The sequence below is a fragment of the Callospermophilus lateralis genome, chromosome 5 (assembly GCF_048772815.1).
Source record: "Callospermophilus lateralis isolate mCalLat2 chromosome 5, mCalLat2.hap1, whole genome shotgun sequence".
Lineage (NCBI taxonomy): Eukaryota > Metazoa > Chordata > Mammalia > Rodentia > Sciuridae > Callospermophilus > Callospermophilus lateralis.
The window spans coordinates 74,646,828-74,669,419 of NC_135309.1; the positions used below are offsets into that span (position 1 = coordinate 74,646,828).

A 22,592-nucleotide genomic window follows, 5' to 3' on the forward strand; every position below is an offset into this window, starting at 1 on the left:
AGATGGACACAATATCTTTATTTTACATTTATGTGGTGCTGAGGATCGAACCCAGTGTCTCGTGCATGCTAGGCGAGATCTCTACCACTAAGCTACAACCCTAGCCCTGCTTCTGGTCTTTATCTACATGCTGACTCCTGAGGTCTCAAATTAGACTATGGGCTTTAAATCTCTGGTGATATCTAAATTTGTATCTCCAGGTTGAATCTCTTCCCTTAACTCTAAAGGTGTAGATCCAGCTGTTATTTCAATCTCTCCAGCTGGAAATTCTTTCATACTTCAAATTTAGCCCATCAGGTAATTCTGAGTACTCTGCTTTCAATAGTCTCTCAACTTCTCTGTGCTTCTCCCCTTGCCCTCATATATAGTCTATTCCCACAAAAGTAGTCAAAGCAGTGGGTGGAAATTGGGAATTGAAACTAGGAGTGTATTACCACTGAGCTACAACCCTAGTCCTTTATTATCTGTTTTGAGACAGGGTCTCAGCAAGTTGTCCAAGTTGAACTTGTGATCCTCCTGCCTCAGCCTCCCAAGTAGCTATTATTATAATGTGCACCACCATGCCCAACTTAAAGTGACATTAATCAGTGTTACTCATCAGCTCAAAACCTCTAATGACTTCTTTTTTGTTTTTTCTAATAACATCTTATTTACAGTAAAAATCAAGGCCCTTAGAGTAGCCCTATTAAGTCTAGACTCATCATTAATTCTTTGATCTTAACTCTATTACTCCCCTTGCTTACTCTATTTTAGCTATACTAGTTCTATGGATGTATCAAGAATATTCCAGTCTCAGAATGGCAGTACTTGTCTGGAATACTTGTTTCCTGAATAACAACTGTGTGGCTTTATTCTTTCACCTCTAATAGGTCATTCCTTAACCTGCTCTTTCTCAGATCACCTGGTTTAAAACAGTAGCCTCTCTAGCTTACTGAAATTTCAATCCTCTTTCCCATCTTTATTTTTCTCAAGTTACTAATTGACGTAATATTTACTTAATTTATTTTTCCTCTTATTGTCTGTCTGCTTCTTTAATTCCTCCCTAAACTTTCTGAGACCAGAATGTAATGTTTTATTCACTATTGAATCCTTAATGTTCAGAATAATGATTGGCACATATTAAATGCTCAATAAATATTTACCAAATAAGGTCATCCACACCAATAAGCCTTTATTTATTTTATTTTATTTTTTGGTGGTGGTGGGGATCAAACCCCAGGTCCTCCCACATTTTTCTCATCTAGGCAAATGTCTTACCACTGAGCTACACCTCAAGCCCTGATCAGCAGCTTTTCTTTTTCTTATTTAGAGACAGGGTCTCACTGAGGCTTGGTGCCTCACTTTTGCTGAGGCTGGCTTTGAACTCGTGATCCTCCTGTCTTAGCCTCCCGAGCCATTGGGATTATAGGTGTGTACCACTGCGCCCAGCAGCCATTTGGATTTTTTTTTTTTTTATTCATTCATTTATTTTTTTTTTAGTTTTTGGCGGACACAACACTATGTTTGTATGTGGTGCTGAGGATCGAACCCGGGCCGCACGCATGCTAGATGAGCGTGCTACCACTTAAGCCATATCCCCAGCCCCATGGATTTTTTAATTTTAAAAATGAAAGATTCTTAGCTGGGCATGGTGGTGCATGCCTGTAATCCCAGTGATTCGGGAGGCTGAGGTTAGAGGATCATGGATTTAGGCCAGCCTCAACAACTTAGCAAGACCCTGTCTCAAAACAAAAAACAAAAAGGGACTGGGGATGTAGCTCCACACCCCCCAGGTTAAATCCCCAGTATTGCCAAATAAACAAAAACAAAACAAAATCAGCCTTGACAGATCCTAAGTTTCTCATAGAGGAAAAGGAAAAGTGATTAGATATTGCTGTTTTCATTAGTTATCTCTATTTTAAAAATACTCCATTGAGCCAAGTGGGTAACATGTACCTATAGTCCTAGTACTCAGGAGGCTGAGGCAGGAGGATTGTTTGAGCCTACAGGTTCAGGGATAGCCTGGGCAACATAGTAAAAACTCATCTCCCAAAAAAAAAAAAAAAAAAGAAAGAGAGAGAGAAAGAAATGTGCTTCACATCATCTCCTAATCTTACTTCTTAAGTCACCCTAGCATTGAAGAAGAAGAAGTGGTCAGTCAGGCAGATTCCCAAAATAAAATGAAGTTCTTCTGCTTATACCACTGGTTTCAAATGGAACCCAAGTTAGGAACAGCTTAGTAGGAATAGCACACGGCAGCAGCTAAAACTGCTCCACTTCAATCCTGCAAGGACGAACCCACGGATCATTTTCCAACAACTAAGTAATTATTACAACAAAGCCTCAGCATACACCCTGTGAGCAGAGGGGTTATGGAAAACTGAGAAAGACAAATTTATAGATTTAGAGAAAGAGTGGGAGTTATATGGCACTAGTGAAAACTGGGAATGACAGCAAGGAGAGGAATTTAGGTACCTCCGGAAGTGAAAGAAGCGGCAGGCTACAGTAGAATCATCTTGTTCCTGTTCTTTAAACTTCCGATACCGCTCTAGGCGGCACTCACGACATTTGTGCAAGTGAGGTGCCACATTGATGCATGACCCATCCTGTAGAAAGGGCTCTCCAGACTGCTTGAGCTTCTTCACTTTGCTCACATCTTTCAGCACTGATTGGCCAACTGTGGCAAGGAAGGGAGGAGAAAAGGCTGTCATAAGAAGCATAAGTAGGGTCCACTAACAAACTCCTCATGTGAACAAACATTGGTCAAAGGGCTATTCCTCTTTGCACTACTTGGGCACATAATCTACCATGAACCCCGAAAGGGAGAGCAAGGAACAAAGAAGCTTTGGTTGGGAGCTAAGGAGAACTGTATGTGCCTCATGCAGCAGAAGGTAGTCATCACCTGCCCTTAGTCACTTAGTATATGCCTACTGTTAATCTAGGCTTTTTGGGCTCTCACAGGATATCAATTCCTAATGAAAGCAGCTACTTTTACCACCAGACTTTCTCTTATACACTTCTAGACCATAACCTCACATCATAAATTTATAGATTTTTGGTAGAGGCGTCAAAAATCCTTACGTTTCAGAGAGGAACAAACCAAGGGAGTGAATCTTTTTGTTTCATCAAGTCTACAAAGGGATGAAAACTAATATGGGAATGAAAACTAATTCTTAGTAACTCCCTGGAAGCAAATTAAAGATGATGAAATAGAAAGGAATGAGATCAACACAAGGACATATAGTTTCTAATTAAAAACAACAAACTAATGAAGATGAATAGTCCTCTTTTATGAGCAGATAACCCTTTTACATTGCTGGTATAGATTCAACCAAGTTTGATAAGGTGCCTCTGCTAGGTTCTTTGCCTCTATAATTCTGAGATCCTAGAACTTTCCATCAATATGAAGGCATCTGCCGCACAAAAGCACAAGCATTTTGAGGCAAGTGCCAGAGCAAAGCCCACGTATAGTCCCTAGCAGGATCACCTTTCAAGGGCGCAGTCCGAGGTCGGCCTTTAGGGGCCTGTTTCCCTTTGCCCTTGCCCAACAACAGCTCCGCACTACGCTCCCCATTGGGGCCCAGCTTCCCCATCAGGTGTTCTGGAATCCCCTTCAGGCCTGTCTTGGCCTGCAGCTGTTCCTCTGAGTCGCTCAAATCTGACAGGTCACTGTTGGTGCTGGAGTCTGAGTCCTGTCTGCAAGCCAAGCTTCGCTCATCCAGTGAGAACCTTTTCACAGCTTCAAAAGGAGCTTTGTTCTCCTGTGAAAAATCTACTGGGGAGGACAGAAAGCAGCCCGAGTGCCTGCCAAAGACGTTACTAAAGGTTTTGAGGAGGGGATTGTCCTGTTGCCCAGGTCCCACAGTTGGCCTCTCCTCTGTGGGGCTTGAGGAGAGAGTAGGCATCTCAATGGGTTGGGTGAGGCTACTGGTGGGTGAGCTGGAGCGGCCATTCCCCATGGCAGAGAGGCTTGGACCCCCAGTGGTAAGAGTTGAGCCTAGAACACCAGACACCAGCTTGGAGGAATCAGTTGTAATGAAGAGGGTTTTCTTCTTTGCTAAAGATGCTGAATCTGCAGATGAGTGAGGCTCGGGCCAGCCGGTCGCTGCCTTGGAGGTGACAGTGGTAGCAGAGGAAGAGCTACCTGATGCCTGAGATGCAAAGCTGCTGAAAGGACTGTGTTCAACTTTCTCCACAAATGCCAGGAAAGGGTTAGAAGGCTCTTCTCGGGACAGTTTAGGGGGCTGTAAAAATAGATTTTCATGACTCTCTGGGGTGCGGGTATTTAGGAGGCTCCGGGGGAAGGCTGGAGTAAGGGTGGGCATGGACTCTGCAGGCACTTTCCGGTCCACAGTGCTGCCAGCCTTAGAGCCTGGCTTAGTGTCTGCTCCAAGAGTGGATCTGCCTTTGCACAGGCCTGAGCTCAGACTCTCAAGGCTTTGTTTGAATGAGTCCCGACTAGAGGAATCATCAGCCAAACTCTCTGAAACCGTAGTGAAGTAGTTACTGGTGGGTAAAGTTTGGGACATGCATTGAAAAAACAAGTTTTTGGAGAGATCAGAATCTTTCTGAGACTCTGGAGCAGAGCTACAGCCAAAAGAGAAGCCCAAAGGTTTGTTCTCTGTAGCTAAAACCCCATTGGACTGGCTCCTTCCACTTCCAAAAGTCAATGGTTGTGATAAACTTGGGAGAGATGTTCCAAATCCAGAAGAGGCCAGAATAGAATTTCTTGAATTCTGAAAGGAAGATAGCCTGAATTAATGACACTGGCTTCAGATGACAACCTAATGAGCTCTTTCTTTGTCCTATCATTGAATCAATATTTATTGTGGGTCAATCAACTTTTCTCTCCTACAATCCTACTTATTTGCTCTTCTGGATTTCACCAGGGAAAAAACTTGCCATAAACCACAGAGGGCATTTTAACTTTAGCAAGATGAGCCAGAGATGTCATTCAACCTGCCTCTCCTTTAGTTGTTACCCAATGGGTCAGTTCTAGAAAGGTGTGTAGGCTTTTTAGTATTTACAGTATTTGAAAACAGAGACTCTGTTAGGGAACTGTGGGAAGATTCCTGATGACAGCTTTTACTTTGAAATTTACCTAGTGACCTCTGTAATATCAATCTATCTGAATGACCTTAGAAACTATAGTTAAAGTTTTGATTTATTTAAGCTATTGCAAATATCATCGTCTTATAGAAAGTAACTTCACTTCTATGATAAGCCCACTTATTAAAGAAAAAGTATCTTTATTAATCTGAAACTCTACAAAAGGATCCTTCTGGAAACTGGCCATTTATTGGTTCAAATCTACCCAAAATTTGCAATTAATATTACTCCTAAAGATGCTGAAATAAAGAAAGCTATCTATTGAGATCTTCTCTTATAATTATGATCTAACAAAAGACCCCGAAGGAAAAATGTACATTACTGAAATATTCACCAAATAAAAACACCTAGCCTAACAAATTGGAAAATAAAATGTTATATAATGCTTTCCATGTTAACTTCTGCATGTGAATGTATAAATAAGGGTAGGGGCACTTTCATATACATTATGTACCCATATACACCCACAGAGACACTCTTAGGTAGCTATGAGCTCTTATGTAGTACTTGTTAATTTAATAAAACTCAGATCCTAGCACTTGACTTGAAATATAGATTAATTAAAACAAAACAAAACAAAAAAACACCAACCAACTTTCAAGTAGTAGAGAATGATACCTAAACATTCATTTGTAAACGTTGGAAATAAAAAATTATTCCATCACTGCTGAATGAATATGGGGTTTTATTTTAAAGGAGAAAATTTTCTGGATCTCATAGTGGTAGTGGTTTTATAACATGGTGAATGTACTAAATGCCAAAGAATCATACTTTTTAAGGTGACATAGAAGGAGAAGAACCAGGGACACTTCCTATGGCTTGCTTGCAGTTGACATCTGGTACAGATTTTAGAGTTAAAAAATTAAAGTTCATTTTTTTTCCTTACTAACTACAAAAGCATTGATTTAAGACCCCCCCCCCGCCCCCACCACCCAAATTAAGACTGACACAGCCCTGAGATTTTGCTGTTGTTTCACTAGCAGGATTGGCTCAGAGCCTTGACATCTGTATGACTGCAAGAAACCTGCATGAGTAGCTCGTGTTTTACTACTAACATTATCCTTTAAAAATAAATACACACATGAATGAAAAATAATTTGGATGGTCTTTCATTTTCTTTTAAATGATCAAATTCCAAATCCTTTATAGAAGGCGATGACAAACTGATTTCAACTCTAGCTTTTAGGACAAGAAAGTCCTGGTAACTATTTCTCTATTTCAGATTAAGAATTGTAACAGAAACATTCATGTCTGTAATTTTAAATCATACTGCAGAAAGAGACAGGCTAAAACATGAGCAAAATGATATTCACAGAAGTTTCTACAACCTATTTGAAAAAAATATTGACTCCACATTTCATCTATCAGCTTTGCTACTCCAAGAACAGTGACATTCACTGGATCTTTTCTTATAGGACACAAATTTGGTTTACTTTGTAATTCTCATTTACATTCATACTGCCTTAACACAGAGTTGATTTTAAATGGTGCAGAAATTATGAAGATTTTTTTTTTTTTTTTTTACACATTGGAAACTCATCTATGATCCTCACCTGGTTCTTTTGGGACTATAGGTCAACTAACTGAGGAAAAAATCATAAACAGTGTGATATTTGCATTTACAGTCCTCTTTTACCTAGGCATTTCATCTCACTCTCTATTCCTATGTATTAGGGGTTAACACATTATATTTGCTAGAATTAGGAATTAGTCAGATGAAATTTATATACCATGGGTTTTTTGTTTGCTTTGTTTTGTTCTTTGTAGGGCTGGTGATCAAACACAAGGCCTCATGCATGCTAGGCAAGATTTTTTTCTATTAAACCATATCACCCAGTCCTATGTCATGCTTTATCTGTGTTATTATACCTGAAATGATTCTATTTTAGTGTGTGGGTTTCTTTAAGTAGTGATTTAAAATATTTATAATGCACAGTACTTAGCACACAGTAGTTTCCTATATATTATTTTGCTTTTTTTTTTTTGGATGGGGTCTCATTGTTGTCCAGGCTGGCCTCAAATTCCTCGGCTAAAATGATCCTCCTGCCTCAGCCTTATGAGTAGCTGGGCCTATATGCATGTGCCTCTATGGCTGGCTTATGTACTTTAAAAAAATCATTATGCATTTCATCTTTTCATTTCATACTCTAGCTTGAGTTGGCCTATGTGGATCAGTTTGGTGACCAAAATTAGTAAGAAATTCAATTAAAAAAAATTAAAAAAAAAAAAAAAAAAATATATATATATATATATACACATACATACACACACACACATATATATTTAGTTGTAGACGGACAAAAAAAACCCCCATATTTATTTATGGTATCAGGGATTGAACTCAGGGGCACTAGACCACTGAGCCAAATCCCCAGCCCTATTTTGTTTTTTATTAGAGATGGGGTCTCATTGAGTTGCTTAGTGCCCCGCTGAATTGCTGAGGCTGGCTATGAACTTGTGATTCGCCTGCCTCCGCCTCCCAAGCCGCTGGGATTACAGGTGTGCAACACCATGCCTGGCTTTTAGTTTTTATTTTTATGTGGTGCTGAGGATCAAACCCAGTGCCTCACATGTGCCAGGCTCTACCATTGAGCCACAGCCCCTAGTCCCAAAAGAATAGATTTTGATACTGTCTTAAATTTGGATTGCAGTGTCAACTTGAAATTAACTTACATTTAACAAAAGTTCCATTTTAGCAAAAAAAAAAAAAAAAAAAAAAAAAAAAATTCCTATCAGATAAAGACCAAAGCAATAACTGTTATGATTAAATCCATCAAGTAAGGCTTATTAAAAGAATAAACGATGGAAAGTAACCTAGACTCAAGGGAAAATATCACAGAAAATGATGAACTGAAAAATAGGGTAATGGTAGCTTGGACTCACAGCCTTAATTATAGTGTTCACTATTACCAACACTATAATTCATTAATCTTGCCTCTCAGATTTGGTGGAGGTTCAACTACTTGGTGAACTAAATAGATAATTGAATTAAAAAGATTCCCCATCAGATCTATTTTAAATCTCATTAAATTGGGTTGTATAACCAGTTTTTGATTAGCCTAATTGTTCAGGTGACTTTTTTTTTTTTGTACTGGGGATTGAACCCAGGGGCACTTAACCACTGAGCCACATTCCCAGTCAATTTTTATTTTGAAAGAAGACCTCACTAAGTTGTTGAGGCTGGCTTTAAACTTGTAATCCTCCTGCCTCAGCTTCCTAAGCTGATGGGATTACAGGTATGTGCAGCTGTGTCCAGATGTTCAAGTGGCTTTTAAAAACTGATAAAGTTATTAAAATGTACACATTTGCTCAAGGAGAGCAGTAAAGGCCTAGCCACAGAATATAATTTAAGCACATCTCAGAAATATTCCTTCCTTAGGGCATTTGAGATGTCTGTGAAGGTGTTAACAATAAGGAAGGGTGAGAGAGTAAACACAAATCTAGCAAATCTGTCCCTAGAGCAACTCACCTCTCCTGAGGCCTGTGACCGGCTGCCTTTCTGTTTTTCCGGCCCAGTCCCTGCTGCAAGGCCAGTGTCTGAGATCCTCACCGTGGTTGGGGTGGAGCTGGCGGTAGTGACCACAACTGCTGAAGCCACCATGCCCTGGCCAACTTGTTCCAGTGTTTTTCCTGACTCTTTGTTTTCGGCTCCACCCACCTCTGAGACCAAAGGTGTCTGACCTGTGGCTGTAGAATATGGAGTGAAAGGTACAGGTGTGTCCCCACCTACGGGCTCATCCTGTACCACCAGAGTCCTGCCGTTTTCTTTGGTGTAAGTGGCAAAGCGAATGTTGCGGTTAATTTGGGGAACAAATGTAGATGGTGGCTGCTTGGCTCTCTGATCCAGCCCTGGCTCTCCACTGGCATTACCTCCTTTCCAGGGCCCTCGGCTTGCCTCACCTCCATCGCTCCCATTACTGTCTACTTCACCCCTGTCTCCTTTTAATTTCTTTGATGCAGAGTCACACCCAGAGTCCGAAGCACTTTTCCTCCTCCGGCCATCTTTCCCCTCTATGCTCTCTCTCTTCTTCTTTCCTTTGGAAGATTTTACTGCTTTTAACGTACCCCCCTACAAAACAAAATTCAAAAAAGATTTATTATAAAGGACCTTTCATCTGTGAAAACCATAATCCATTAGCTCTTTCCCATCTCTAGAAACAGAAAAAGCAGGCAAAGATTGCCAAATTCTGATGCCAGCTCTAAGACTCTTTGTCAAAAAGCTCCAATCTCCCTGTGATCCCATTTATACATACACATTTAAGATAACAGTTACCAGAGGTTAACTCTCTTGGCAAATCTTCTCTTACAATAAATGAACTACTTCAAATGATATTTTATTTTTTGATGGGCTTTATAATTTGTGAAACTTACTTTTACAAAATAAAATGCCAGGCTAGGCTGGAAGCTTATTTGTACACTGATGAAATAACTTGCTTTATCTCTTGGTTTTGACAGAAACTTGTACTTCAAGTATTAACATACAAAATTCCTTCTAACCAAAAGTTACTAAAACCAGTATTTGATTACCAGTATTTGTAAATCTATGAGCAAAGGAAAAGTGAAGCTGATAGAGAGGTTTCGATTGCTCACAGACACTACAAAGATTCAACTGATCTCCAGACCTTATTTCAAAGCATTAAACAGAGGAAAGGGGGAAAAAAGCAGGCTACCACAGGCCAAAAGCCAAATCTCTTCTATCTTCTGGTAATGTCAGACTATCTATCTCAGAAAATTTTACTTGCACCTTATTTGAAAGGCCAGGCAAGATATGGATTAAAAGAGAAAATACCCATTCTGAGTAAACTCCTTCCCTGAGAAGGATAAGGAGAATGGGGCATGAGGTGCAGCTAACATTCTCTACAGCAATCTTTTTTATGCATCAAGAACTTATATGAAGAAGGTATTTCCAAAACGTGCTAAGATGGTTAATAAGCTAGTGAAACATTGTTATCTAGGTATTAATATTCATAAACTTCATTAATTTATTCTTACTGTCCTTAATACTTTGGGCAGTATTATTTGTAGATCTATTTTCTTTCTTGTAATCACTACTATAGCTTTTCAATGGAAATGTTTTATGAATTTTAAATTTCTTATCTTCTTAGTAATAGTTTCAGTACTTTTCCTTTTTGCTGTCTTCCTGTCCAGTGTTTCTCCTTTAATTTTCCCTACAAGGTCACTCATATATATAAAACAGCCCCCCATATATTGGGGGGTACTGGGTATTGAACCATTAAGCTACATCCTCATCCCTTTTATATTTTTTATTTTGACACAGGGTTTCGCTAAGTTGCCAATACTGGCTTTGAATTTGTGATCCTCCTGCTTCAGCCTCCTAAGCCACTGGGGTTACAAGCTTGCACCACTGTACCTAGCTTCCCCTACAAGTCTTTATTTACTTATTTTTATGTGGTGCCAAGTATCCAACCCAAGTGCCTCACACATGCTAGACAAGCGCTCTACTATCAAACCACAATCCCAGCCCCTGCCCAAGTCTTAAGGCTCAAGATTTACTTCCATTTCCACCCTACTTCTGAATATTATCTGTATTTCTAAATATATAGTATTAAGTAATATAATAATAAGTAACATACTTCTGGCAATATTACCCAAGTTTTTCAAATCATTCATTCAAAAACTGTTTGCTGTAACGTTGTTTTCATTTCATCCTCTTTGAGACAGGCTCTTGCTATGTTGCCCAAATTGGGCTAGAACTCGTAATCCTCCTGCCTCATCCTCCCAAGTAGCTGAGATTACAGGCATGCACTACCATGCCCAGCTTAAATTCATCCACTCTCTTTTAAAACTTTATCTTTTCTTCAACCTGGATTACCATCAGTTTTTTATTTTTACTTTCTTCTTAAATTACAGGGTAAAGTACAAGTGGCTGAGGTAGAGAATTGTTAATTCAAGCCAGCCTCAGTGATTTAGCAAGGCCCTAAGCAACTCAGTAAGACCCTGTCTCTAAATAAAACATAAAAAAGAGCTGGGGATGTGACTCAATAGTTAAATGCCTCTGGGCTCAATCCCTAGTACCAAATAAATAAATAAAAAGGGTAAACTTGAGGATGGGCATTTTTTTGTCCTTTATTTTATTTCTGGTAATGGGACTTGAACCCAGGACACTTTACCTCTGAGTTACATCCCTAGCCCTACTTATATTTTGATAGTTTCACTAAAATCCTGAAGCTGGTCTCAAACCTGTGATTCTCTTGCCTCAGCCTCTGAAATCTGAGATTATAGGCTTGTGCCACTGAGCTTAGCTGAAATCTTTCTTTTCTTTCTTGCTTATTCTCTTATACTCACTGTTAAAGGAGATGAGGCAATCACAGATCTCTAAGAAGGGTTACTGGAAAACCTGGCAAACTGTAATTGAACTTGGCTAGCCAAGAATATAAGTCAAGTTGGGCACAGTGGCGCATACCTGAGCATGCAGCTCAGGAGGCTGGGGCAGAAGGATTCCAAGTTCAAAGCCAGCCTAAGTAACTTAGTTAGGCCCTAAGCAACTCAGTGAGACCCTGTCTCTAAATAAAACACAAAAAAGGACTGCAGATGTGGCTCAGTGGTTGTGCCCCTGGGTTCAATCCCTGATACTGGGGAAAAACAAACAAACAAAAGAATATGCACATCATGGCAAAGCCAAAAAGGAAAAATCAAAATTTACTGCTAAAAATCACACTTCCACTTCTAACTCATGTAGTCAACTTGAAGAACCTGGCTCACAGCAACCATTCCCAAAATAACTTATAATGAACTACTCACATGCAAGAAAGTAACCTAGGACACTGAGTATAGTACTTTTCAGTTATACTGGGCTAGCTGAATACTATTTGGCATACAATAGGTGCTTAATGAATGAGTGAAATAATGGACTAAAAATAGAGCCCAATGCAACATCAAAGTAACAGGTTTTTCAGCCATGTAAACATAGTCAAGGGACTTAACCTATTCCTGATTAATATAATACATAAATAAGAAGCTATTAAATTTAATATTGATTCTTTCTTTCTTAGTCTGATCTTTTTCTTTTTAAATCAAGTCAAGAATAACTAGATAAAAAAGATGATGAAGGACTATATACTCAGCAAGAAAGCAATATTTATAGAGATGATAAGATACTCTTAGGCATGTGTGGACAGTTGATTTACTGAAGGATACTCACACAGGATTCCTTATTGGTTCAGGTAGAGATTTATAATGCGCTTATTTATTTATTTTTGGCTATAATAATTCTGAATGAACCAAGTGTTAGCTTAGTCTATAATTATAGACTGTGTGCTAAGCACTGAATTAGGCACCTGTTCGTTTGATTCTACTTGGGAATATATGAGCATGTATGAGGTCCTGAGTTCAATTTCCAGTATAACACACACACAAAATCTTTTTTTACTATGTATATCTATTAACTTAAGCGATTGCAAACCAAGGAATTTATTCCAATAAATTATAAATGTGAAAGGATGTTCAAGTATGTTCACTGTGTTGTCATTTGTATTAGTGAAAATACTGGCAATGATTTAAATGTCCTCCAATTTTAGATTAAATTAGTTGTGATATATTCATCTTTTGGAATAGCATATATCTATTGTGGCACATGCCTCTAATTCCAGCAAGTTGAGAGACTAAGGCAGAAGAATTCTAAGTTCAAGGCCAGCCTCAGCAACTTAGCGAGATCCTGTCTCAAGATAAAAACTAAAAAAGACTCTGTTGGAGCTCAGTGCCACCTAATAGGAAAAAAGAGGATGTAGCTTTTCTTCCATATCTAGTTACTGGTAAGGTCATGATTATTACTACCATTTATTGCAGTTTTAACTACTACCTCTTTCAAATATACTTAAGAAAATGTAAAAGAAAGTTAGGACTTAAGACTTTACAACAACTATAGAACAAGTCAAATTGAAAGGGTTTACTCAAACTAGGTCTCTTTCTTGACACCATCCACCCTTACCAAGACAGTCCATCTGAACAACCCAAGGGGCACCCATGTAAAAGGAAACTACATAACAAGAAAATGCAAGCTCATGAGTCTTCTCAGAGATTCAGTTGTTTACTGTACCTCATTTTGAGGCGTTGTGTTATCCATCAGCATCACATGGATGAGTCTGGGATCTACTGACTTGATCTCACCACTCTATGGTAGCAGCAGGATAGCAGAACATATGGAAAAAGGGTGGGGGAGAGAGATTATTTAATGCCTTATTCACCAAGACTTAACATTTTCCTAATCTATGTAAGTATCTCTTTATTGCTTCTATTCCCTTACTAGAAGAAAGCTCCATGAGAGAAGGGATATTTACTATCTCAATCACTGCTATAGTAAGGATATCTGAAACATGGTGCGGAATATGGTGAGCATTAATATATTTGTTAAGTTCATGAATAAAAGGAACCATTGAGTTTAATGCTCAAGTATGTCTTTTAGGGATTTTAATTTGAAATATTCCATATCAAAAACATTCCTATTCAGTGTATTATGAAATAAAAAATCTTCAGAACCAACAATCATTACAAAAATCATTATATAAGGCTGGGGATGTAGCTCAGTGATAGAGCATATTTGAGACCCTGGGATTAATTCCAAGTACCACCAAAACAAAACAAAAAACCCCAAACCCACAAAAACCAAAACAACAAAAAACACCCAAAACAAACAATCCTACTTTACTACTAAAGAATACAAACTTTAGGAGAGGGAGTACTTTGACATAAAACATCAAATTTACTGTGTAGGGCTGGGGATATAGCTCAGTTGTAGAGCACTTGCCTAGCATGTATGAGGTCCTGAGTTCAATTCCCAGTACAATAACACACCCAAAAAAATTTCTTTTACTATGTATATCTTTTAACTTAGCAATTACAAACCAAGGAATTTATTCCAATAAATCATAAATGTGAAAGGATATTCAAAAGTATGTTGACTGTATCATCATTTATATTAGTAAAAATACTGGCAAAGATTTAAATGTCCTTCAATTTTAGATTAAACTAGCTATGATATATTCATTTTTTGGAATAGCACACATCTATTTTAAAGGCATAAGTCAGCTGGGCACAGTGGCACATGTCTCTAATTCCACAAGTTGAGAGACTAAGGCAGAAGAATTCCAAGTTCAAGGCCAGCCTCAGCAACTTAGTGAGATCATGTCTCAAGATAAATATTTAAAAAGGCCCAGAATGTAGCTCAGTGAAAAGAACTGCTGGGGTTCAATCCCCAGTACCATAAAGAAAAAAAAAAAAAAAAAAAAATTCACATCTCTATATTCACAAATAAAGATTAAAAATGCTTGTTATAAACCAAGTATAGTGGCACATATTTGTAATCCCAACAACTCAGGAGACTGAGGCAGGAGGATTGCAAGTTTGAGGCCAACCTTGGCAATTTAGCAAGACACTATCTCAAAGTAAAAAAAAAAATGCTGGAGATGTAGTTCAGCAGTAAAGTGCCCCTGGGTTCGGTCTCCAGTATCAGGAAAAAAAAAAAAAAAAAAGGAGGTTATATACAATTAAGTAAATAAGATACACTATATAACCTACAGAAATACATATATAGAAAATATTTGGAAGAATATGGAATATAGCTTAATGGGAGACCACTTGTCTAGCATGTGTGAGGCACTGGGTTCCATCCTCAGCACCACATAAAAATAAATAAATAAAATAATATGGAATATATACCAAACTGTTAATGGTGGTTGCCACTGAGTGACATTTATGTAGGGGAAAGGTTGGCTTTCATTATCTAGTTTATGTATGTATGTTTTTTGAAATTTTTAAATGAAGATTTATTTAACTTTAAAAAAAATTAAATAAAGAAATAAATAACAACTACAACCAAAAAAATAAATTAAAAAAAAAAAGAAACACTCATCTACTGTTTCTTCTAAATAATTCTCCAGGTATCTCTTAAGTGTTAGGTTCTTTTCTGTTCATTAAAAGCAATTTTTTTCAGCATCTAGGATATAGTGGCAAAGTAATACAGAAGCCAATGCTAACTAATTGGTCTTTAATACAAACTGTTATGAATATGATAAATATTACCACCTTACAACTGCATATTGTTTTACAGATTTCAAAGCACTTTCAAATATATTATTTCAGTCTTCAAAACAGTATTGTGAGGTAAGTGGGGTTTTACACAATTATTTCTAACTTAAAGATGAGAACAGTGGGATGATAAAGTTACACACCCCTTCTAAGGGTCATACAATCATTAAATGATAAGAGCCAGGGATAAAGTATTCACATTCTTTACACCATGCTCTGTAAGGGGACTGATAGAATTTAGATGGAATTAACACAGCCTCACCTCAGTTATAGACACATCCATAAGACGGGTGATGGAGTCCTGATGGCTTACGACACCAAAGATCCACCCTTCTTCCCCCTCTGGCTGGTACACTTTGACCCTGTGACCTTGAACACTGTAGGGACCTAAAAGAGATCAGTCAAAACTGTATTTTTGGCTAAGCTATGTTTCATAACTGTTTCTGAAAGCAAAAGGAAAATTACATGATGGAAATACTTGGCACTTTCAAATATCTGCCCCTTGACAGAGCTAACAAAATAGCAATTCTAGATTTACCACATTCAGCATTGAGTCTTTTTGAGATGTTGGGATAGAACCCTTGTCCTCATACATCCTAGGGAAGCACTCTGATATTGAGCAACATCCCTAGCCCCTATATTCAATAATTTAATAACTGTAATATTCAAAGGGAAAGAAATTTACAAATTAAAAAACAACAACAAGTAATACGGAAATTTACTCATATACCTGACACGTACATGAAAAAAGTGGGGAGACCACTAAGTTGAATGTACTCTTTTTCTTTTTTATTTGTGCTGCAGAGGATCAAACCCAGAGCCTTGTACATGCTAGGCAAGTACTCTGCCACTAAGCTAAATCCCCAGTCCCACTGGATGTGCTATTAGGATAAATGACCACAGGAATGATACATAATCATTAACATTCTGTTATCTGACTTTCAATAACAGCTGAGAGTTCAATTTATGAGGTTTCTAGCCTCTGCACTAATAATAGTCTGAACAAATATAGCACCTGTCTTCCTAGGAACACAGAGTTTCAAAAATATTACTTTATCAGCAGGTAATTTTACCCTGCAATTTCAGCTGGTCTTCCCAAGGACAGTTTCTCTCTCCCACATATCATTGTACATTTGAAACTATATAGCTACAGCATTACTAATTTTAGATTATTTTCTTAGAGCTATAATTAAGTTTCCTTAATTTCTCTGTATATACTCACATATCACCACCTCTCATTTTGTCCACTCAATTTTCTTCTGTTACTAATTTTTCCTCACATTCTTTCTTCCTTTATATCATTCCTTGTTTATTAAACATCATTTTATCCTGATATCTTTTTTTCCTCCATTAGGTCAGTATTCTTAACTTCACCTGTTTAGATTTATTTGACAAAAATAGAACCAAGGACACTACTTCACTAAAAATAATGATTATCATAAGGCCCAGAAATGAAGGTGAGTGAATGCATGACATGAAAGGAAGGATAAATGAAGTAGTTTACCCTTTGTGTAGACTCTTGAGGCAAAACCGGTATCTGAACTTGAAAGCTAATAATTCTTCTTTCTGTTTTTGTTTGTTTGTTACTAAGGATCAAACCCAGGGGCTATGGCATGTTAGACAAAAGCACTCTACCACTGAGCTACACCCTATGTTCATTTATTTATGCTTAAAGCATACTATTCATGTGAATAAGTCTGTGGATGCATTGTTTTATGAACATACTTTGCACTCTAAGTTATATGTTGGTGTTAAAAGTCTTTAGCTTTTTCTTTTTGGTAATGAGGATTGAATGCAGGAGTGCTTCATTTCTGAGCTACATCCCCAGACCTTTCTATTTTTTATTTTGCGACAGAATCTCACTAGGTTACTGAGGGTTTCACTAAATTGCTGAGATAGGCCTGAAACTTTCGATCCTGCCTCAGCTGTCCAAGTTGCCCAAAATTAGTGGTGTAAGCCACTACACCCAGCTAGTCCTAGTTTTTTTAGAAACCTGCAGATAGTAAATTCAAAAAAAGCAAAGAGTCAGCTCTAGGCACAATGGCACATGTGTGTAATTTCAGCAACTCAGGAGGCTGAGTCAGGAGGATTGCAAGGCCCTGAACAACTTAGTGAGTCTGTCTCAAAATAAAAAATAAAAAAAAGGGCTAGGGATGTGGCTCAGTGGTTAAGCGCGCTTGGGTGTATTAAAAAAAAAAAAAGATTTTCTAGCTAGTGGCTAGATCATTAGTGCCTTAACATTGTTTCTAGTTCATGTTTTTTAATAAATATTTCTAGTGTCCTTAATAAATATTTTAAAAATGGGGAAAAAAACTAAGCTTACAACAAAACTATGTTTTTTATGAAAAGTGCAATGAAGAGAAAACAATGGGGGGCTGGAGTTGTAGCTTAGCAGTGGAGTGCTTGCCTCATACATGCAGGGCACTGGGTTTGACTTCCAGCACCACAAAAAATAAAATAAAGGTCCATCAACAACTAAAAAAATATTAAAAAAAAAAAAGAGAGAGAGAGAGAGAAAACAGTGGTCTGGAGAGATCCTATTTTTCTAGTTTATTTGGAGATTTAGCTAATTGGAGATACTTTTGTCTCTACTCACAAAAAAAAGAGGATGAGGACAAATGTTTAAAGCTACATGATGTCCCATTATATCATTCAAAACTGACAATTCACCTGATTCAGAGTTCAGGGACAGATGACTACCTGTTCTTACCTCGGCTGAATATCTCTTGTAGCTTTTGGTCACTGATCAAAGCATTAACTGTTTCTCTCAGAGCAGTATGTTCTAAAAGAATCTGGTTTTGGCTATCTGTTCCCATCTGGTAAAGATAAAACAACTGAATGTTAAAATAAATAGCAATAACATCTAACTAAATGAGAAAAATCACATACCAAGGAGCTCTATATCAACACTTGCTAAAAATGCCTTGAGAATTCTAGTCTCACGAGAATCTCTGCAAGAATTAAAAATGCTAGTATAAATGAGGCTTAGAAAATATTACATATTATATCTTTCTACATGCAGAACATGATATGTCCTAAGACTAAATTTATATATGTTTCTGTATACGACATCATACTCAAGGTTCAGAGAAATCATAGAGAAAACAAATATATTTAAGTCAGTGTTTCACATACTTATTTGACCACAAAACATTTTACTCCATATAAACCTTTTTGCTTATTTTGGTGTTTATCCAACATTTCCTGAATGTCATTCTCATATAAACTCTGGGATTATAAAGATGAATAAAGCTGACAGTGAGGTCTCATGAGGACTATATAACAAAAAGAAATATACATTAATATACATAAAACAGTTTAGGAAACACTGTTCTTGGCTTTCTTGGTAAGAATAAAACTCTTAGAAGTCTCTCAGATTTTAACTTTCAGATAGTAACCCTTACAAGTGAGAATTAAACAGTACTTTGTTAAATTCTGAAACCCAAACTCAGAAGCTAGTTTGTTTCAACTATTTAACTTATCCCATTTTTTTTTTTTTTTTAAACTAAAGATATACCAAAAGCTCTTCAACACTTCACACTGCATGGAACCAGTCCACATCCTCCCCACTTCCATGCCACTAAGGTATGCATAGGGCCCCTAGGACTCAATACTACAGAAGCAACCAACTCAATGAAGGCACCTCTTCTGAAGGGACCCTCAGAATTGTGGTCTTAAGTCTTCAATGGCTTTAGTGTGGAGCAGGGTTATACAGAAAAGGAAAGAAGCCTCAGTACTTTGCAAGGAAGCAGAGGCACAGGGGAATTTATTGAAGGAAATCAAAGAAACACTAAGAAAAAGGGAAACACCAGTATCTGTATCAACAAAGAAATTAGTAAGGAGAAAAATAATAGTCTCAAGACCAGAGTTAAGTGTAAAGTACCTGGAACAGATGCAACCCATTAGCATCTGACAGGAAACGAAGTTCTCGATCCAGAAGGTATTCAACTGGCACCACAGAACCCAAACCCAGTTTATCTACTAGGGGAGTGAAAGTCTGTGAAGCACAATGACAAGAAACTGATTAGAACTTGGAAATGAAAACCAATAACAATTCAATAAATCCCTACTTCAGAAAAAGTATCCATTATTACATTATTTTTATATTTTCACACTAGTAAATACAGATAAACTAAAGTTTAAGTCCTTGGAAACATTTCTAGCCTAGCATCTGTCCCTCAAATAATGATAGGAAGCAAACTAAAGTAGAAAACTTTGCTCAATACTCTTTTATTATGATCATTATTATCCAAAGTACATGTATGAAGACACAAATTGGTGTGGTTATACTTTGTGTACAACCAGAGATATGAAAAATTGCGCTCTATATGTGTAATAAGAATTGTAATGCATTCCACTGCCATATAAAAATAAAAATAAAAATTTAAAAAATACTTTTATTTATGGCTAAAAAGGACAATTGAGATTAAAAATTCCTCATTTTCCTTAGGGATCTGACTAATCTTATTAGCCTTCAAGAGGACTAAATTTCAGTAAATGCCCAGAATACCAGGGCTGGGGTTGTAGCTCAGTGGTAGAGCACTTGCCTCACATACATGCATAAGGCACTGAGTTTAATCCTCGGCACCACATAAAAATAAATAAAATAAAGATATTGTGCCCAACTACAACTAAAAAATAAATAATACAAAATAGGGCTGGGGATGTAGCTCAGTGGTTGAGTGCCCCTGAGTTCAATCCCCAGTACCAAAAAACAAAAACAAAAACAGGTATTTTCACCATACCTGAAAAGGCCAGGTATGGTGGTACATGCCTATAATCCTAGTGATTTAGGAGGCTGAGGCAGGAAGGCTGCAAGTTTAAGACTAGCCTCTCAACTTAGTAAGACCCTGTGTCAAAATTTAAAAAAAAAAAGGCCTGGGGATGTAGATCAGTGGCTAAGTGCTCCTGGGTTCAATCCCTGGTACCAAAAAATAAATAATGAAAAGAGCTGGGGATGTGGCTCAGTAGTAGAGTGCTTGCCTAGTATGTGTGAAGCTCTGGGTTCAAACCCCAACACAGCAAAACAAAAACAAAACAGTCAATCTGCAGTACTGCAAAAATAACAACAAATGAAAAAATGCTGGCAAGGATATGGGGAAATGCATACATTCTTAGTGGGACTGCAAACTGCCAACTAGTACAACCACTTTGCAAAGCAGTATGGAGATTCCTCAAAAGACTAGGAATGGACCCATCATATAACCCATTCTATTCCACTCCTTAGTATTTATCCAAAAGAACTAAAATCAGCATACTATAGCAATAGAGGCATATTAATGTTTATATCAGCACAATTCACAATAGCCAAGTTATAGAACCAGCTGGGTGTCCATCAACAGATGAATGGATAAAGAAAATGTGGTATATGTACATAATGGAATTTTACTCAGCCATAAAGAAATAAGCCAGACTCAGAAAGCCATGGGTCAAAATATTTTCTCTCATATCAGAATGCTAGTGCAAAATAAGGGAAGAAAAGGTGGAGGATGGGGGGAACTCCATGAAAACAGAAGGAAGATCAATGGAATAGAAGGAGGTTGAGAGGAAAGAAAGAGGGACAGGAAAAAAGAGAAAACGAGGAATGAAATTGGCCAAATTATGCTATGTACATATATAAATACTCCATGTGAATTCTCCCTTTATGAATACCTATTAAGCACCAATTTAAAAACACAATAATCCAGGCAAAGTGGCAAAAAATGAAACTCAGCAACTCAGCAAGTCCCCAAGCAACTTAGTGAAACCCTGCCTAAAAATAAAATATAAAAAAGGGCTGGGGATGTGACTCAGTGATAAAGTACCTCTGGGTTCAATCCCCAGTACCAAAGAAACAAAAACAGGTATGAGGGTACACATCTGTAATCCCAGTGACAGGAGGATAATAAATTCCAGGCCAGCCTCAGCAATTTAGCAAAACCCTGTCTCAAACTAAAAAATAAAAAAGGCTGCAGATGTAGCTTAGTGGTTAGGTGCCCTGGGTTCAATCCCCAGTATTAAAACAAACCAAAAAAAAAACAAAAAAAAAAAAAACCCAATAAAATAAACCAATAAGTAAATAGAAGGAAGACCAATAGAAAAGGAAGGGGGAATGAGGGGAAGGAGAAGAGAGGGAAAAGGGAAGTACCAAGGACTGAAATAAAGATAATTATATTCCATGTATGCATGATCATGTCAAAATAAATCCCAATATTATGTATAACTATAATGCACTAATAAAAACATAAAAAAGAAAAAGCTAGGGATGTGTTCAGAGGTACAACATTTGCCTAGCATGTGCTAGGCCCTGGGTTTAATACCCAGTACCCCCTGACACATACAAAAGAAAAAGACAATTTAGTAAGGAATAATATGCATAATCAATAGGTCAAATAATATTTGCTTTGAATATTATTTATTTAATTTGATTAGCCACAGGAGAATTAGGATTTTAAAAAATTGCCATTTATCTAACAGGATAGATAAAAACAAATGGATACTCTCAGAATTTTATAATACTATTTCATTTCATTTCAAAAAACAAAACTTAATTACAAAACACTTTTGAGGATTACACTATTTCAAATCTTGCTATGAGAAAAGACTAAAAGTGAAAAAATTATTTAGAGATAAAGAGTATCAAATATTATCAGAGTGTTTTGGAGAACACAGAAGAAAAAAGCTCTCTCTTAATTTTTACTTTCATAACTTTAAGGTAGGGTTTTGTGAATTCTAAAGAGTTCCACTACTGGGCAAACACTATAGTTATGTTAGGAAAGCTCAAATACGTTCCTACCCAATAGGGACCACTCAGGGACCAAGGGTATATATAGCTCAGTGAAATCACTTGCCTAACAAGTACCCTGGCAGACCTGAGGTAGTAGGTGGCAGGATTTGGGGGCTACAGGTATGGCTCATTAGTAGAGATCTTGGCTAGCATGAGTTAGACTCTGGAATTAAGCCCTAGGACCAAATAAAAAAAAAATAAAAACTACTCACCAGGGCTGGCCACTGTGCAATTGAGACTCGCGTGCCCTGCAAAAGGACTGGGTCATTCCGGGGTGCCCATACAAGTGACCCTTCCAGCAAAAGCACAATAACTTCTTCAGCATGAACTTTAACCCAGGAGTGTTGCTTCCAGTTACAGCCATCAAATTCTACAAAGATCTGCAAGAAAAAATAAAAAATAGCTTGGAAGACACATTTGATGAAATCCCATACTGTAACACATAAACAAAACAACTTTGAACAAGTGACTGGGAAAAATAACTTTTTAAAGTTATTTTAAAGGGCACCAATAAAAATTATGTTACAGCAGGGCGTGGTGGTGCACGCCTGTAATCCTAGCAGCTTGGGAGGCTGAAGCAGGAAAATCACAGGTTCAAAGCCAGCAAGGAACTTGGTGAGACCCTGTCTCTACACACATTAGCTGGGGACTTACTATGTGTAAAGCACTGTGCTAGGTTCAGGAATGCTGAGGT

At 37.5% G+C, this 22,592-nt stretch overlaps 1 protein-coding gene across 2 annotated transcripts in view; it reads right to left on the reverse strand.

The window, feature by feature from the left end:
* Kdm3b (lysine demethylase 3B) overlaps positions 1–22,592 on the reverse strand; it is a 77,852-nt gene that overhangs the window by 36,173 nt on the left and 19,087 nt on the right. The window contains exons 2-9 of one of the 2 annotated variants that reach the window (XM_076856890.1): positions 22,111–22,278; positions 19,016–19,129; positions 17,843–17,948; positions 15,395–15,519; positions 13,145–13,219; positions 8,558–9,157; positions 3,467–4,715; positions 2,455–2,656 (exon numbers count right to left, since the gene is read on the reverse strand). In XM_076856890.1, coding sequence (XP_076713005.1) covers positions 2,455–2,656; positions 3,467–4,715; positions 8,558–9,157; positions 13,145–13,219; positions 15,395–15,519; positions 17,843–17,948; positions 19,016–19,129; positions 22,111–22,278 — 2,639 coding nt within the window. The remainder of the gene's footprint in view (positions 1–2,454; positions 2,657–3,466; positions 4,716–8,557; positions 9,158–13,144; positions 13,220–15,394; positions 15,520–17,842; positions 17,949–19,015; positions 19,130–22,110; positions 22,279–22,592) is intronic. The other variant, XM_076856891.1, reaches the window with a different exon arrangement.